This window comes from Aythya fuligula, chromosome 3 (assembly GCF_009819795.1).
Source record: "Aythya fuligula isolate bAytFul2 chromosome 3, bAytFul2.pri, whole genome shotgun sequence".
NCBI lineage: Eukaryota > Metazoa > Chordata > Aves > Anseriformes > Anatidae > Aythya > Aythya fuligula.
The window spans coordinates 12,485,566-12,500,976 of record NC_045561.1 but is presented as its reverse complement, the minus strand read 5'-3'; the positions used below and the strand labels follow the sequence as shown (position 1 = coordinate 12,500,976).

Below are 15,411 nucleotides of genomic sequence, written 5' to 3'. Positions count from 1 at the left end.
TGGCAGAGACCCCGCACCTAGCTGGGTGGAGACCCCCCTGCCTCGCTGGGGCTGCCTTTCTGCACCCTGCCGTGCCAGGGGATCACCGGAGGGGGAAGCAGCTGCTGGTAGAAGGCAGAGACCTGCCTCTAATTCCCCGGGGTCGCAGGTTTCAGCCTGCTGGGGCACGAAGCCATGTGGGCATCCACCCCCTGCGTCCCGCCCCGGGGACCTCTCCACGGTGCTCTGTGCTGCTTGGGACAGGCCGGCGGGGGTGCGCTGGGGTCGTGGTGACTTTTGTTCCTCTCTTATTCCTGCCTTTTTTTTTTTTTTTCTCTCCCGTCTGTCTGTCCGTCCGTCCGTCTGTCTGTTTCTCTGCAGGCGTTTCTTTGAGGGAGTCTCTCATTCTGGTTCCCAGACTGAGATCGGCAGTCTGCACAGCCAGAAAGGGCAGGATCAAGAGTCGGGCAGCCCTGTGAGTTACACCACCACCACCACCACCACCACCACCACCTCCCGTCCCCGTCCCTCCCCGGCCAGCCCAGCACCCCCCTCAGCGCCCGCAGCTCCCTCTGAGACCAAACCCGGGGCTGCTCCTTCCCTTCTTTCCTCTTCTTTCTCCCAGTGCCAGCAGACAGGTAGCGATCGCCTTCCTGGCAAGGCAGGGGGGCGTCCTCTGGGGCTGGTCCCAGCGGGATGCCGGGCTCCCCCGTGGGAGCACAAGTGCTGCGAGGCCGGGCCAGGTCCCGCTGCGGGCATGGGGCACCGGCAGCCGCCCCGCACGGGGCACTCCATCCTGCCCTAACCCCGCTCCCTGTCCCCAGGGTGAGGCGGAGAAGAGGAAGCCAGGAGCTCCACGAGTGCAGGAGGAGCCGGGAGCAGAGGTCCCTGCAGTGGTGAGTCCAGGCTATGGGGCATGGAGCGGGGATGGAGCTCCCTCGGTCCCTGGGATGGGCAGAGGGGGCTGGAGAACAGCAGGGCTGGAAGGAGGGTCAGGAGATGGGGCTGCAGGAGGTCTTCAGCTCTGCTGTAGGGCCCCCAGGGCACAGGGAGGAGGTCGGGGAGCCCCAACGTGACTGTGTGTGGCCCTCAGGAGCTGGCCGCAGAGGAGCCGAGTCCCCGGCTGGCCCCCGCAGAGGCTGCCACGAGGGAGGGCAGCGTGGACAGGCTGGCCCAGCTGGGCCCCGGGACCAAAGCCGAGCTCCCCAGTGCCGTGTCGCCCAGGTAAGGCGGCTCCAGGCCCCGTGGCAGAGCTGGGAAGGCTCAGCGATGGCTCGCCGGGGTGAGGATGGGCTGGAGGAGGTGGGATTTCCCCCCACGCAGCCTCACCTCTCCCGCTTCTGGCTCGCAGCAAGGCGGAGAGCAAGCAGCTGTGGCGTCCCCGCAGCACCTCCGTGAAGGACAGGCAGAGCTCCAAGGGCCAGGGCGGCCGCACCAGCAGCCTGGACAGCGAGAGCTCTCCCGACTCGTGGCACAGCACCCAGGTGAGGGTCGTGGAAAGGCCTCCTCAGCTGGAGGGCTCTCCCTGCTGGGCCCTCTGCGGCCAGCAGGTCGGTCGGGGCAGCCTGCTGAGCCTAATCTTGGTGGGGACGCTGTCGTAGGTGCCCCGAAAATCAGTTTACGATCAGCTGAACCAGATCCTGGTCTCCGACGAGCATCTCCCAGAGAGCATCGTGCTGGTGAATGTCGCCGAGTGGCAGGGGCAGGTGAGTAGCTGCCAAGGGACCGGGGGTCCTCCCTGCTGGGCCTTCCTCCACCCCTGCGTGGCCCTTCCTGGGGGACACAGTGTGTTTGCAGAGCTGAGCTGCGTGCACTCAGTCTGTCTGTCCGTCTCCTCCATCGCTGCTGGATCCTCAAAGCGCAATGCCCAAAGCAGTCCCAGGGGGCTGGCTGTCAGGCTGCGTGCCTCACGCCACTTTGTACTGCTCAGAGCTTCGCTGGGTGCTGCAGCAGAGGTGCTGCACTCCCCCTGCTGGCTCCAGGCCCCGGGGAGCAGTAGAGGCACTTTTCCTGCTTAGAGATGAGAGGGCCTGCTGGAAAATCCATGCTTGGGGCAGGAGAAAAGCTCCTCGGGGGGAGTCTTTCCCCAGGCTGCACATCCTTGGTGTGTTCCTGCTCTAGCTCTCATGCTAACAGGGGAAAAAGGAGTGGTGTCTGTTCCCAGATCCTGATGTGGGCACTTCTAAGCCCCCCGGTCTAGCACAGCAGCACTGTTCAGCTGCGTGCAGACACCTGAAGAGGCACGGAAGGATTTTGGAGTGCCGTGGGAGAGAGCCAGAGAAGGGAACGAACAAAGGAGGGCCCTGCTGTGGGATGGCAGGGCTCAATCAGAGGGTCCCTTGATCTCAACCCCTTTATTTAGAGGAGCACAGCCCGGTTCCTGGGACAGCTGTGCCCTTGTCACTGCAGGCTGGTGACCGCTGAGCTCAGCGCAGGGGCTGGGAGGAGCGGGGACACTCGGGCAAGCAGCCAGGGCTGTGCGGGCGGTGGCAGCCGTCCCGTGCAGCGTGTGTGGGGCAGGCACCCGCGGCGTGGCTTCACCCCGGGCTCTCTCCCTTGGCAGTACGTGAGCGAGCAGCTCCTGGCGCACAAGCAGCTGGTCGTGTCCACCTGCTCGGTGGCGGACATCCAGGCGGCCTTCAACACCACCGTCTCCCGCATCCAGCGATAGTGAGTGCAGCTCGGGCGCCGTCCTGCCGCTGCTGGGGAGGGCACTGGTCCCCCCCGGGGCTCACCAGGACGCCGTGGCGGCAGCAGGGCTCTGATGCTGGGCTTGGCTGGCCTGGCAGGGCCACCTGCTGAGCCACCGAGGGTCCATGGTGGTCTTTCTGTCCCTCCGGCAGCTGTAACTGCAACTCCCACATGCCTCCCCCGGTGAAGGTGGTTGTGGCAGGGGACCAGAGCTACCTGAGCGTGGTCCTCCGCTTCTTCGTGGAGCAGCTGGCCAGCAAGACCCCCGACTGGCTCAACTACCTGCGGTTCCTGCTCGTGCCACTGGGTGAGAGCCACAGCGAGCCTGCCTTGTCCTCCCCCACCTCCCCAGCCCGTTCCCCTGCCTGCAGCCAGCATCCCCCGTGTCTCCCGCAGGCTCCCACCCCCTCGCCAAGTACCTGGCCTCGGTGGATAACAAGTACAGCACGCTCTTCCTGGACACGGCGTGGCGGGAGCTGTTCAGCAGGGCTGAGCCGCCCGCTGCAGGTGAGGAACGGGGCCCGACGGGGCCGGCAGCACCCCCAAAAGGCAATCCCAGCCACCTTCAGGGCCTCTCACCGCTCCCTGTGCCCGCAGACACCGTGGACATCGCCGGCCGCGTCACCCAGTTCATCGCCGGGGCCAGCCTCTCCCACCAGCTCCCCATCTCCGAGGCCATGCTGACGTACAAGCAGAAGAGGTGAGTGCAGCCCGGGGTGGCCTTCCCTGCCTGCCGGGCACGCGGGGAGACGGGGGACGAGCTGAGTGAGGCCCCGCGCTGCCCCCCCTGCCCCTCCCCGGTGGGGACGGACGGACGGACGGACGGACTGGGCTGGGCTGGGCTGGGGGCTGTGAGCCAGCAGCGTGCTGCCCCCGGGGGGTTGACGCTCGTGTTCCGGCTGCACTCTCACCTCTCCCTTCTCTTGGTTTCTGGCACCCAAGGAAGAGAAGTCTCTATTTTGATTTTTATATCAGGTATTGGCTCGTGCTTGCTGTGCCGCTGCCTGGCCCGCCCTCCTTCCCTCCCTCCCCACCCCGTGTGCGTCCGTCCCGGTCCTGGTCCCGTCCCGTCCCTCTTGCCAGTGCAGAGGAGCCGCGGCCCCCAGAGCGGGGCAGGGCTGCCCTCCCTGCATGCCAGCCCTCTCCCGGCACCGCAGGGGCCGACTCCTTGCCTCCTTGTGTAGTGTGCCCTGCGCTGCCACGGCGGGGACAGGGTGGCCCAGGGGAGGGAGGGCAGAGAAGAGGGGCCCGGCGGCCAGGAGCCAGCTCCCTTTGGCCACTTGACAGCGCGAGGGTCCCCGAGCCACGAGGCTGGCCGGCCCCTGACCAGCTTTCCTTCCTTGCGCAGCCCCGATGAGGACTCCTGCCAGAAGTTTGTGCCCTTCGTGGGGGTGAGTGTGACGGGCTGGGGGCAGAGGGGCAGCGCGTGGTGCTGGCGGGGCTCGTCTCACCCGTCTCTCCTCGCAGGTGGTGAAGGTGGGCCTGGTGGAGCAGTCCTTCAGCGCCTCCGGTGAGTCCCTGGAGCCCCTTCCTCACCACGAGGAGCTCCTCGGTGCTGTCCCCCAGCCCCCCTGACCCCCACTTGCCCTCCGCAGTGGACTCGGACGATGCCACAGCCTGCGCCCCCTCGCTGCTGAGCTCAACGCCAACCGCCAGCGGAGCAGCCCCCTACGGCAAGGAGACCGTGAGCACCCCGCCGCCCTCCCCGTCGGTCAGCAGCGGGCTCTCGGGGGCCGGGTAAGGAAGGGACACGAGGGTTTGGGGTGCTCCCAGGCCAGGCTGCCAGGTCCCGGGGCTGGCTGCAGCTGGGTTAATGGCTGCTCCCCTCTTGGCCAGGTCTCTGAGCCCCGGCGTGGAGGTGATGGGCCTGCAGGTGGACTACTGGACGACCCAGGGGCTGGAGAGGAAGAAGGAGGGCGAGAAGAGGGAGACGGGCATCAAGAACACGCTCAAGAGCAATTTCCGCTCGCTCCAGGTCAGCCGCATCCCCGGCGTCGGGGAGCTGGTGCCGCCCAGCACCATGGCCATGACCGTGGTCACCAAGGAGAAGAACAAGAAAGGTAAGGCCTCATCCCTCTCCAGTTTTTGGGGGTACAACCAGTTGGAAAAAAGGGCAGGGGGGAGCCTGCGGGAGGGCAGAGCTGGGACCTGGCAGGGCAGGAACCAGGTGGCGAAGCCAGCCCTGGGGAGAGGGGTCCCACCCCGAGCCAGGTGGGGACGTCCTGATGGTGGTCTCATCTGGCCACGGCCCCCCAGTGATGTTCCTGAGCAAGAAACCCAAGGAGAAGGACCTGGAGCCCAAGAGCCAAGTCATCGAGGGGATCACGCGCCTCATCTGCACAGCCAAGCACCAGAACACCATGTTGCGAGGTGAGGGGGGGGCGCCAGCCCCACGGGGCCGCAGGCACCCGAGCAGGGGGCTGGGGCTGCACCTCACCGATCCCCCCTCTGCCCTCAGTCTCCATAGATGGGGTGGAGTGGAACGACGTGAAGTTTTTCCAGCTGGCAGCGCAGTGGCCAACGCATGTCAAGTACCTCCCCGTGGGCATCTTCGGCTACTCCAAGGGCGTGTGAGAGGCGCTGCGGAGGGGCAGGGGAGCCCCCACTCCACGGCCCAGCCCCCTCCAGCTCTGCAGAGGGCCCTCCACACCCGCACCGAGGCCGGCTCCACGCATCCTCCGACACCAGCCAGGGCACCGCGCCATCCGCCTCCCCTCACCCCCAACGGCAGCCTGGGACAAGGGGACCCTGGGGGGGGTTCTCCGGGCCCCCCTTTTCCCCGCTGCGGCCGCCGGGGCCCCAGCTGGGCTGGGCCCGGGCAGCTCCCCAGCGCCGGAGCCACAGCAGGGGCTGCTCAGCAGGGCCCCCTGCCCTCCCTGGCCCTGCCTCAGCCACGCTCCTCGTCCCCCCGCTGCCACGGCCGGCGAGGTGAAGCCGAAGCCGTGCCCGGGCTGCCGGGGGGGTCACCCTCATGTCCACATCCCTCCCCCCCAACCCAGCCCTGTCCCCAGGGTGCTGCCAGCTGGAGGCGCGGCCTGGGGGCAGCTGGGATTTTTTTTTACAAGATTCTATTTTTTTTAAATTTATTGTACGGTTACTTTTCGGGATTAATTTTAATAAATTAATGCTGGTACCATTACGGCGGCGGTGGTGTGGCTCCCTCCATGCTCAAGGGCATGATCCAGAGGGAACAAAACAGCCTGAAGGTGGCCGCCAGCACCTCTCCAGCAGGCAGGGCCACCTCGGGGAGGTGGAAAATAAAGGCACAACCCCACCACTCCACCGTAGGGGCCAGGTGCAGCTCTCAGACACATCAGCCGATGGGATTGGGAACAGCTGGGCTTCTTTATTCAAAATTAAAGTCCTCAGGAAGGGCTGGGCCAGCAGGACACAGCCTATGCCCAGCCCGCTCCTTATCTACCTGAACGTGGAGAAAGTCTGTCTCCTCTCAGCAGCCGCCGGGCTCGGGGCTGTCTTGATCTCCACAGTCTGGAAGGCAACGGGGGGCTGTGCCTGCGAGCTGGGGGGTGTTGTGGGCTCATCAGGGACGTACTCCAGGACGTGGGGCCTCTCCTCCTGGCGCCGCAGGTAGCCCTGGTTCAGCAGGTGCAGCACGCAGGACAGCACGTCCACGCTGTGGCAGCAGAAGCTCGGGAACTGCAGCCCCGGCCCCAGCTCGCCCTTCTGGCAGGCAGCGAGCACCTACAGCAGCGAGGGAGCCGCCAGCTGCAGGGCAGCGCCCGGCACGGCCCCCGGGCAGCCCCTCGCCGCCCCCCGCCCGCAGCCTCCCTACCCTGAACACCAGGTTGTCGATGTGCAGCCGCCTCTCCGCCTTGAGGATGCGGCTGAGGAGGCAGCAGAGGACGTTCCTCTTCCTCTCCAGGGCGCCGCTCTCAGCCCTCTCTGCCCGCAGGTACCTCTGCCGGGGCAGCAGCCTCAGCTGGCGGCCGGAGGCTTGGGCCAGGGCCGCCCGGTTCAGCCGCAGGGCACCTGGAGCTAGCACCCGGCCCACGGTCAGCCGGGCCCCGAGCTGCTCCCTGCAGGAGCCCCAGGGACCGCTGCCGTCACCCCGAGCCCGGCCCCACGCAGACCCCACACAGACCCACCCGCGTGCCCACGAGCCCCCAGCCCCACACACCCCAAAGCCCAGCCCCAACCTCACCCCGGGACACAGCCCCAGCAGCCAGACTCCCCCCGAACCACTCCGCATCCCCCGAGCCCCTCCACCCCCCCAGCACCCCCGAGGGTGCCCGGCCCCGCGCTCACCCCCCGGCGCGCAGCTCCGCAGCAGGACGCCCTCGCCCTCGGTCAGCGGTGCCAGTGCCTGCTGCAGCAGCTCCGCAGGGAGCCCCGTGGCCTGCAGCAGGGACTCCACGGCCACCTCCTGCGGGAGGGCAGCGGCCGGGCGAGGACCTCAGCGCCCGGAGACCCCCGGCAGGGGGACACGGCCCCGCTTGGCCCCGCTCGGCCCCGGCTCCTACCTCGGCGCCGTTGAAGCGCAGCAGGACGAACATCTGCAGCGTGGACACGTGCAGGACGCAGTCTCCGAAGCGCAGCTCGGCACGGCCCAGCCACGTCCACTGCAGCCCCCGCGGCCTCGCGCCCGCCCAGCTCTGGCCTGCCGGGGGACACCAGCACCAACGCCAGAGCCGACAGCGCTGCCGGGCGGCCCCCAACCCCAGCAGCCCCGGTGCCGGGCACCCTGTGGCACTCACTCTGCCCACAGAAGGCGGCGAAGGCGCCCAGCGGGGAGCTCAGCGCGGCCGGGAAGAACCTCCCGGGCTCGGCCATGCGGCACAGCGGGGACACGGGCCAGCAGCGCGGGGACAGGGCCAGCACCGTCACCTCCGGAGCCTCCCCCGGCGCCTGCACACGGGGACACGGGGGCAGCTCGGGGCCCCGCGGGGAGCACGTTGGCCCCCAGCCGGCCCCGCTCACCTCGTGCTCGGGGCTCTCCGCGCCCGGCTCCAGCAGCCGCTTGTCCCGCTCCTGCAGCTGGAAGAGGCGGAACTGCCGCTGCAGCTCCTCCGACTCGGCCAGGTCGCTCAGCATCTGCTGGGGGAAGCGGCGGGGGAAGCACAGCCCCAGCTGCTCCAGGACGGCCCCTTCCAGCCACGAGGGGCCCTGCGCCAGGAGCCGGTCCCCCAGGTACAGCCTGCCACAGCCACCGGCGCGTCAGGGCCACCGCCACCACCGCCACCGCCACCCAGCCCGGCCTCGTCCCCAGCGCGTGGCCACGGCCACCTCACCGGTAGAAGTGCTCGAAGGTGTGGGCGAACTCCAGGCCGCTGAAGACGACGAAGGGCTCCAGCAGCTGCTGCAGCAGCCCCGTGCTGCCCGCGGCCCCGCCGAGCTCCTGGATCTTCCCGTCCAGGTAGCGGGCGAACCGCTCGCTTGCCTGCGGGGGGACGGGGACGGGTGTGCAGGGGGCGCCCCACGGCCCCGGGGTGGCCAGGACGTGGCCACCCTGGAGCTCGCCCGAGGCCCCGGAGCTGGAGCTGCAACACCCGGACTCACGTGCAGGGCGGTGAGGAAGGGGAGCTGCAGCAGCGCCCCCGCGAAGCCCTGGCCCAGGGCGCCCAGGAAGGCAGCCTGCTGCCCGAAGAGCTCCTCCGTGGCGCCGCGCAGGCGCCGGTACAGCCCGCAGTACCGCTCCGCCACGTCTGGCGCCTGCCCCGCCGCCTGCAGGAACCGCTGCGCCTGGGGGCACGGCCCCGCCGGGCTCAGCACCCCCAGCCCCGGCCTGCTGCCCCCCGCCCCAGCCCCAGCCCCAGCCCCATCCCTACCTGCTGCTGCACCACGCCGCGCCAGCACTGCGCCATGCCCCGCAGCCCGCTCGGCGTCTGCGCCACCGCCCTGGGCAGCGCCTCCTTGTTGCTGCCCTCCTGCCCGCCTGCCGGGGCACAGCCGGGGCTCAGCTCCCCGCACACGGTGCCGGCAGCACGGCCACGGGGAGGCTCGGCCGCGAGCCCTCCTGTGCCCCAGGGCCCTCTGTACAGCCCCCCGTGGGTGCACCCCGGGGCTCGTGGCCCCCTCCCGAGGGCAGCCCCTCGCTCACCCGCCGCCCTCGCCTCCTCCGGCTCGGCGCCGCCGGGGTCCACGTGCACCAGGAGCTGGGTCAGGAGCCGCACGCAGGAGCCGAAGGCGTCGCCGCGGGCCGGGGGGCGCTGGGCCGGCTCCCCGCTCCCCAGGTACTCGCTCAGCAGCCAGGCCAGGGGGCTGACGCCGCTGGGGTCTGCGGGGCCGCGGGGCTCAGGGCGGGCGCCCGGGGACGGGGCAGCGCGGGGAGGGGCGCGAGCGGTACCTGGGCTGGTGATGCTCTGCACCAGGGGGCTCACCAGGGCCTCCCAGCACGTCCTGCCCAAGGCCCGGGCCGCCTCGTCGTCGGGAAGGAAGCGCTCGGCGAAGTCCTGCTCGTGCCGCAGCGCCCGGTTCAGCCTGCAGCAGGAGAGGGGACAGGGGGGCAGGACAGGGGACAGGGGGGCAGGAGAGGGTTCGGCACCCCGGCAGGACGCCCCCGCTCCCTTGGCCCCTCACCTGCCAAAGAGCTGCAGCAGCCGCCCCCGGTCCCGGCGGATCTCCTGGCCCCAGGCGTGCGCCCGAGCGGCGCAGCAGAGGGAGGTCCGCCGGCACAGCTGCTCCTTGAAGACGGGCCAGAAGCTGGGCTTGGGCCCCAGCACCTCGATGCCGCGCACGCGCGTGTCGATGCCGCCCTGCGGGAGGGAGACAGTGAGAGAGAGAGCTCGGCCCCCAGCCCCTCGCCGCCAGCCCTGTGCCACTGGCCCCGGCCCCCCACCTGCTGGCAGCGCTTCACCCGGATCTGGATGAGGGGCCAGAAGCGCGGCGCGTTCCGCAGCAGCACCACCCGGCTGGCCGAGGGCGGCACGGTCACCTGCGGGCACACGGCGAGCCCTCAGCCAGCGGCACGGGGAGCGCCCGCGGCCCCGGCCAGCCCCCGGTGCCAGCCCCGGTGGACTCACGGCGCTGAGCTCCGTCCTGATGGCCGCGGGGCTGTCCCCCCCCAGCACCACCACGCGGGCCGGCATGTAGCTCGAGTCCTCGCTGGCCACCAGCATGCTCAGCTCCCTGCGTGGGGTCCGTGAGGCAGGGCTCGGGCAGAGCCCCAAATCCCTGCCCCCGGGACCCCCGGGACCCCCGGCCCTACCTGACCACCACCCCGCACTGCATGTGCAGGGTGATGAAGTGGGAGCCGGTGCTGCCGTTGGACTCCCAGTAGGTCTTGGGGTTCCCGTCCGTCAGCTTGCCGGCGCGGTGCGGGTTGGAGGAGACCTGCAGCTTCTCCCAGCACTTGTCCTCCCTCGCCTCCACGCTGGAGCCTGCGGGGAGGGCGCGCGGAGCCTCCAGCTGCCAGCCAGGCACAGCGGGCGCCGGGGCCCCGCTCCCTCCCCACGCTCACCTCGGCACAGCTTGCGCAGGAAGACATCGAAGAAGGGGATGCTGATGGGCCGCTGGCTGCGGCGGTGCTCCTCGATCTGCCCCAGCGCCAGCTGCGGGACGGGGACGGGACGGGGACGGGGACGGGGACGGGACGGGGACGGGCGGTTACTGGGGGCAGGGCTCCCGGGGGGCTCCCCGGCTGCCCGGGCCCACCTGGATGCAGCCAGCCAAGATGCTGCCCGTCAGCGTCCTGTGCAGGCCGGCGAACTTCTCGCAGCCGCTCAGCAGCTGCAGCAGGGCTGGCGCCGTGGGCACGGCCGAGCTGTGCTTCTCCAGGGCTTTGTCCAGGGCCTCGTAGGTGCCCGCGTGGCACATGGCCACGGCGCAGTCCTTGCTGGCGGCGGCCAGGCGGTGCAGGAAGCCGACGACCTCCTGCACCGCCTGCGGAGGAGGCAGCCCTGAGCCGCCAGCCCGGCACCAGGAGCCCCCCAGCCCCTCTCCCAAGGGACCCAACTGCTGCTGGGCACGCAGCCACCGCCACGCGGCCGGGAGGGCTGCTCCACGAGGCCGGGCGGCTGCGGGCAGGGGCCCCGAGGCACCCCCGGCACAGCCAGCAGAGCCGCCCCTCTCCAGGACCCCCTCACCTCGCGGTCGCTGCTGTGGGCGCTCAGCAAGGACAAGCAGGGCTCCACGCACTCGTGCCAGGGCAGCGCGTCCTCCTGGAAGCCGTCCAGGAACTTGTTCAGGATCCTGAGCGAGGGACAGGGCCCCTCAGGACGCGGCACACAAAGCCAGCCCCGCTGCCCTGCTCCTCCTGCCGAGCCCGCAGGGGCCACGTCCTGCAGATCCCCTCACAGCCCACCTGAGGACCCGCAGCCCGATGCTCTTCTCGGCCCCCCGCAGCTCCAGGCTGCGCAGCAGCGCTCGGAAGCAGCGGCGCTCCTGCGGCCGCGGGGACGCCCGGCCGGAGGGCTCGGGGTCGGGGCCGGGGTCGGGGCCGGGGCCTCCGCCGCAGAGCTGCCGCTCCAGGGCCACCACCACGTCCTCGGGCAGCGCGCCGTCCCCCGGGCCGCCCGCGGGCGTCTGCGCGCCCCTGGCCTCCAGCAGGGCCTCGGCGCCTGCGGGACAGGGAGCGGGGACGTGGCGGGCCCGGCCCGGGCACCGTGGGGCCGCGGCGCGGGGAGGGGGCGCGGGGTCACTACCTGGGGTCTCGGGGCCCAGGGGCAGCCGGTGCTCCGCCAGGCGGTTGATGACGCCGAGGGCCAGCAGCGCGGTGGGGCCCTGCCCGTCCCGCCAGCAGCTCTGCAGCACCGCGGGCAGCTCGCCGCTCACCAGCTGCTCCGCCAGGCCCCGGTGCCCGTCCACCAGCATCCTCAGCACCAGCAAGCCGTTCCGCACGCCCGAGGCGCCCCTGCGGGGACAGGCACGACGTGGCGGCGCCCCGGCCCCCTGGCACCCGCCCTCCCCGGTCCCATTCCTCGTCCCTACCCGGGGACGCCCCGCATGGCGCGCACGGCGGCGGGGATGGCGCTCAGCAGGCCCGGCGAGCCCTTGCCGCCGGCGGAGCCGATGCTGGCGAAGACCTCCCGCAGCAGCTGCGCGTCGCCGTGGCTCAGGGCCGAGGGCGTCCCCGCGGCGCCTCCGGGCTCGCCGGCTCCCACCAGCGCCTTCAGGGCCTGCGGGGCCCGGGGCGGTTCAGGGGCTGCGGGCGCCTCCGCCGGCCCGGCCCCGCCGCCCGCGGCGCCCCGCGGCCGCTCCTCACCGCCAGGCCCGCCTGCTGCACCAGGGCGGAGGCGGCGTGCTGCCGCATGCAGCCCAGCACGGCCCACACGCCGCCCTCCGTGGCGAAGGGCACGCGCCAGGCGCGCCTCTCCAGCAGCAGGGCCACCAGCCGCAGCGCCAGCGCCGCCGGGCGCTTCTCGGCCGCCTGGGCGCTCAGCAGCTCCACCGCCGCCCTCACCAGCTTCTCCCTGCGCGCAGAGGCCGCTCAGGAGGGGCTCGGCGCCCTGCCCTGCCCTGCCCGTGCCGGGCTCCCCTCGCACCTGGTGCCCTCGCCGCCCGGCTGCTGCTGCTCCGGCTCCGGCTCCGGCTCCTGCTGCAGGACCCTCACCATGTGCTGCAGCCCGGCCACGCGCAGCTCCGCCTCGCAGCCGCCGCTCCGGATCGCCTCCATCACCCGCGCCACCTCGGCCAGCGAGCCCCTGCCGCGAGCCCCCTCGCAGCTGCCCCACGCTGCCGGGGGAGGCCGGGCCGTCAGGGCGGCAGCAGCGCCCAGGGCCCCCGCAGCCCCGCGCGGGTTCCAGCGCCCCGTGCCCGTGCCCCCCGGGGCGTCACCTCCGCTCTCCGCCACCTCTGGGAGGCGCAGCCCTTCCCTCTCCAGCAGCTCTCCGAACAGCTGGGAATCCGACTTGAGTTCCGCGCAGACGCCGTCCTCGTCCCTCGCTGCCTCGTCCCTCGCTGCCTCGTCCTTTGCTTCCTTGTCCCTCGCTGCCTCGTCCCTCGCAGCACCAGGCCCAGCGCTCCCGCAGCCGGCACCCTCCGAGGGCACCTCGGGGCTGCCCCCGCCGTCCCGCTCGGCCCCCCTGCCCGGCCAGTACTTGCCGTAGACGCGGGAGCCGCGCAGGTGGCTGCGGGCGCTGCCCCGGCTCCGCTCCTCCAAGACCCGCAGCACCTCCTGGGCCAGCCCCGCGGGCACCGGCAGCTGGATCAGGGCCTCCTCGTCCAGCCCCGGCAGCTGCACAGACGGGGCCGCGTCAGCCCCGGGACCCGCACAGATCCCGGACGGGTCCCCGCTGCCCACCCTCGCCCCTCGGCCCCCACCTGCGCTGCCCGCTGCCGCTGGAGCAGGCGGGCGATCTCCTCCTGCTCCTGCGCTTCCAGCTGCCTCACGAAGAAGAGCAGCTCCCACCACTCGGCGCGGCTCAGCGTCCCCGCGGCCTGGCTCGGCTGCTCCCCCAGGTAGGGCGGGGAGTACAGCCCCCCCAGGGGCTTGGGGCAGAACGGCTGCGCCCCTGCAGGGCGGCAGAGCCAGGGGAGGCGGCGTCAGCTCCGCCAGCTGCCCCGCTGCTGCGCGCCCCTCGCTGCCACACACAGCTCCCGTGCAGCACGAGGGGTCCCCGCTGCCCCCAGCCTGCCGCGGGAAAGGGAGGCGAGAGGAGGGAGGGAGGTGCCAGGAGCAGGAGCATGGAGCCGAAATGGGCACCTCCAGCTCCGGGCTGTGCCAAACTGCTCCTGCAGCACCTGGAGCAGGGCAAGGCTCCGTCACGCAGCACCAGCAGCACCCACAGCGCCAGCAGGGCTGGTTAGAGGAGCCGCAGGTGCAGCCGAGGCAATGCTCACCTGCTGCCAGTTTGTGGCTGTTTATCAGCCTCGTCCCCCGCTGCCGGCCCTCCTGCTCCTCCTGCCCCGGGGAGCCAATGATCTCCACCATGTGCCAGTGAACCCAGTAGGTGCAGCCCAGGGCTTGCCAGTACACCTGCGGAGGAGAGACCCACAGAGAGGTGAGCGAGGGAACAGAAGACAGCCTGTGCTGCCCCTACACGAGGCTCCACAGCAGTGCCAAGATGGTTGGCTCCGTCCTCGCAGCAGCAGGTACCTGCACAGGCGGCGTGCCATCGTTGCTCTGCCGAAATTCGCCCTCGTCCCCCGCGCTGACCTGCTCGTAGTCCTCCAGCAGGCGCACCCGCATGCCGCGCACCAGCTGCGCCCGCACGTACTCCACGTAGCTGCTGCGGCTGGGGAAGGCCGAGCGCGTCTTGAAGGCGCTGGGCTCCTTCGGTGCAGGAGCCGGGGCTGCCTGGGCAGTGCTGCAGGACGCGGCCCCGTGCTGGAAGATGGAGCGGGTGGTGGGAGGCTTCGCCTCCTGCCGGGCCGGCGGCTCTGGCTCGTGGCTGTGCTCCCAGCCCATGGCACGCAGCAGCTCCACGATGAGGCCGGCCATCGCCATGCTGAACTCAAACTCCTGCTTCACGCGGCTGCTCTCCGGCTGCTCCCCTCCCTGCTCCTCGCCGCTGCCGAGCTCCTCCAGGAGGGAGGTGACGCGCAGGTAGCGCTTCACCAGGGCGAACAGCTGCTTCCCGGGGATCTGCAACGGGCAGGGCCCTCAGGGGATGCCTGGCTCGGCGCCTCCACCCCAAAACCGGGCTCCCCCCCTACCTGGGGAAGGTGGATGCCCTCAAAGGACATGCAGTGCTCTTCTGTTGATGTTGTCTCAGCAAATAGCTCCAGCAAGGTGTAGCGGCTGTCGAAGTCCATGTGCTGCTCGACGCCGTCCTGCTGGCTCAGGGACAGCAGGACATACGCCCAGCTCCCTGTAAGAACAGCAGAAACCCTTCAGGCCTCCTAAAGGCACCCCTCACACTACCCTGGGACACATGAGAGATGAAACATTTCTCTCTTGTGTGTGTGCATGTGTGCAGCTACTGGGGAGAGCTGTGTGCATGGGGAGAAATGTGGCACCAGCGACTGGGGTGGCCGGGGGGTCTCGGTGCCAGTGAGGGGAGCACAGGGGGCTCTCAGACACCGCAGTGGGAACAGCGTGTGTCCCCTAAATCAGCTACTGGAGGGACTGCCATGGACGAGGTGAAGGGCACCCTGCTTCCCTCCCAGCCCCCCGACCTGCGTCGTGCGAAGCCAGGGCCCTCAGCATCTTGCCGGCGCTGCGGCAGATCCGCTTGTCCTTGTGGCACAGCATCCTCGCCAGCAGCTCGAGGGCTCCTGTCTCCCTGAAGGCACCCGCCAGCGAGCCGATGCCGGCGTAGGCGCTCAGCACGTGGACGGTGTCCAGCACGGAGGCGGCCCCGGCGCCGCCCAGCTGCCGGCCGGCTCGCCGCACCAGGCTCCCGACGTCGGCCTCCATCTCCCGCAGCGAGGCTTCGTCCGGGCCGGCCGCCCTCTCCTCCTCCTCCTCCTCCTCCTCCTCCTCCTCCTCGGCCCGCGGCCCCGCCGGCTTCCCCTCGCCCAGCAGCGCCGGGCAGCTGGCGCACGCCTCCTCCGCGGACATCCACAGCGACACGCTCCCGGCGTCGGGCCCCGCCGAGGACTCCGAGCGCACCAGGCTCCAGCGCACCAGGTACTGCGGCTGCCCGTCCTGGCCTCGCCGCTGCCGCAGCAGCTCCCGCGGGCAGGCCTGCAGCTCGGGGCCCAGCGGCACCACCAGGCCAGTACTGGGGGGACTGGGAGGAGCTGGGGGCCCATGGCCAGCAGCAGCAGGAGGAGGCTGAGCGGCTCGCATGACAGCGAGGAGCAGCGTGCAGACACAGCCTCACGCAGGCAGCATCCCTGCTGCCACCGGGGCGAGCGGCTCCGTGCTGCTTCCGGGCGTGCAGCGCCGCACGCATGCGC

The 15,411-nt window shown here is 71.1% G+C and overlaps 2 protein-coding genes across 4 annotated transcripts in view; one reads left to right on the top strand and one right to left on the bottom strand.

Moving 5' to 3' along the window:
• The window catches only part of LOC116488244 (phosphofurin acidic cluster sorting protein 1-like), a 43,578-nt gene extending 37,820 nt beyond the window's left edge, over positions 1 to 5,758 (top strand). The window contains exons 10-25 of one of the 3 annotated variants that reach the window (XM_032185714.1): positions 361 to 454; positions 804 to 875; positions 1,073 to 1,203; positions 1,331 to 1,463; positions 1,581 to 1,685; positions 2,543 to 2,649; positions 2,823 to 2,977; positions 3,067 to 3,177; positions 3,268 to 3,370; positions 3,613 to 3,645; positions 4,019 to 4,061; positions 4,138 to 4,180; positions 4,266 to 4,407; positions 4,507 to 4,730; positions 4,927 to 5,040; positions 5,129 to 5,758. In XM_032185714.1, coding sequence (XP_032041605.1) covers positions 361 to 454; positions 804 to 875; positions 1,073 to 1,203; positions 1,331 to 1,463; positions 1,581 to 1,685; positions 2,543 to 2,649; positions 2,823 to 2,977; positions 3,067 to 3,177; positions 3,268 to 3,370; positions 3,613 to 3,645; positions 4,019 to 4,061; positions 4,138 to 4,180; positions 4,266 to 4,407; positions 4,507 to 4,730; positions 4,927 to 5,040; positions 5,129 to 5,244 — 1,726 coding nt within the window. In that variant the 3' untranslated portion in view covers positions 5,245 to 5,758. The remainder of the gene's footprint in view (positions 1 to 360; positions 455 to 803; positions 876 to 1,072; positions 1,204 to 1,330; positions 1,464 to 1,580; positions 1,686 to 2,542; positions 2,650 to 2,822; positions 2,978 to 3,066; positions 3,178 to 3,267; positions 3,371 to 3,612; positions 3,646 to 4,018; positions 4,062 to 4,137; positions 4,181 to 4,265; positions 4,408 to 4,506; positions 4,731 to 4,926; positions 5,041 to 5,128) is intronic. The other 2 variants (XM_032185713.1, XM_032185715.1) reach the window with 2 other exon arrangements.
• A 253-nt stretch (positions 5,759 to 6,011) lies between these two features.
• On the bottom strand, positions 6,012 to 15,346 carry LOC116487105 (cullin-9-like). The gene is made up of 31 exons (XM_032183704.1): positions 15,336 to 15,346; positions 14,686 to 15,233; positions 14,224 to 14,378; positions 13,664 to 14,152; positions 13,408 to 13,543; positions 12,889 to 13,079; positions 12,602 to 12,802; positions 12,403 to 12,535; positions 12,111 to 12,300; positions 11,831 to 12,038; positions 11,557 to 11,744; positions 11,271 to 11,479; positions 10,931 to 11,186; positions 10,713 to 10,818; positions 10,282 to 10,509; positions 10,088 to 10,178; positions 9,836 to 10,007; positions 9,651 to 9,756; positions 9,467 to 9,562; positions 9,208 to 9,383; positions 8,975 to 9,108; positions 8,729 to 8,905; positions 8,457 to 8,563; positions 8,188 to 8,370; positions 7,920 to 8,068; positions 7,609 to 7,825; positions 7,372 to 7,536; positions 7,152 to 7,283; positions 6,937 to 7,054; positions 6,464 to 6,666; positions 6,012 to 6,372 (listed from the first exon to the last, which is right to left on the bottom strand). The coding sequence occupies exons 1-31, from the start codon at positions 15,344 to 15,346 to the stop codon at positions 6,088 to 6,090; spliced, it is 5,760 nt and encodes a 1,919-aa protein (XP_032039595.1). The 3' UTR covers positions 6,012 to 6,087.
• Between the last annotated feature and the right edge of the window lie 65 nt (positions 15,347 to 15,411).

Bases quoted from the DNA above. Each gene is read 5' to 3' on its own strand.
- LOC116487105 (XM_032183704.1), bottom strand. The intron at 14,153-14,223 runs GTAGGGGGGGAG...TGCCCGTTGCAG, and splicing joins AGGGCATCCACCTTCCCCAG to ATCCCCGGGAAGCAGCTGTT. The intron at 6,373-6,463 runs GTAGGGAGGCTG...TCGCTGCTGTAG, and splicing joins TCGACAACCTGGTGTTCAGG to GTGCTCGCTGCCTGCCAGAA.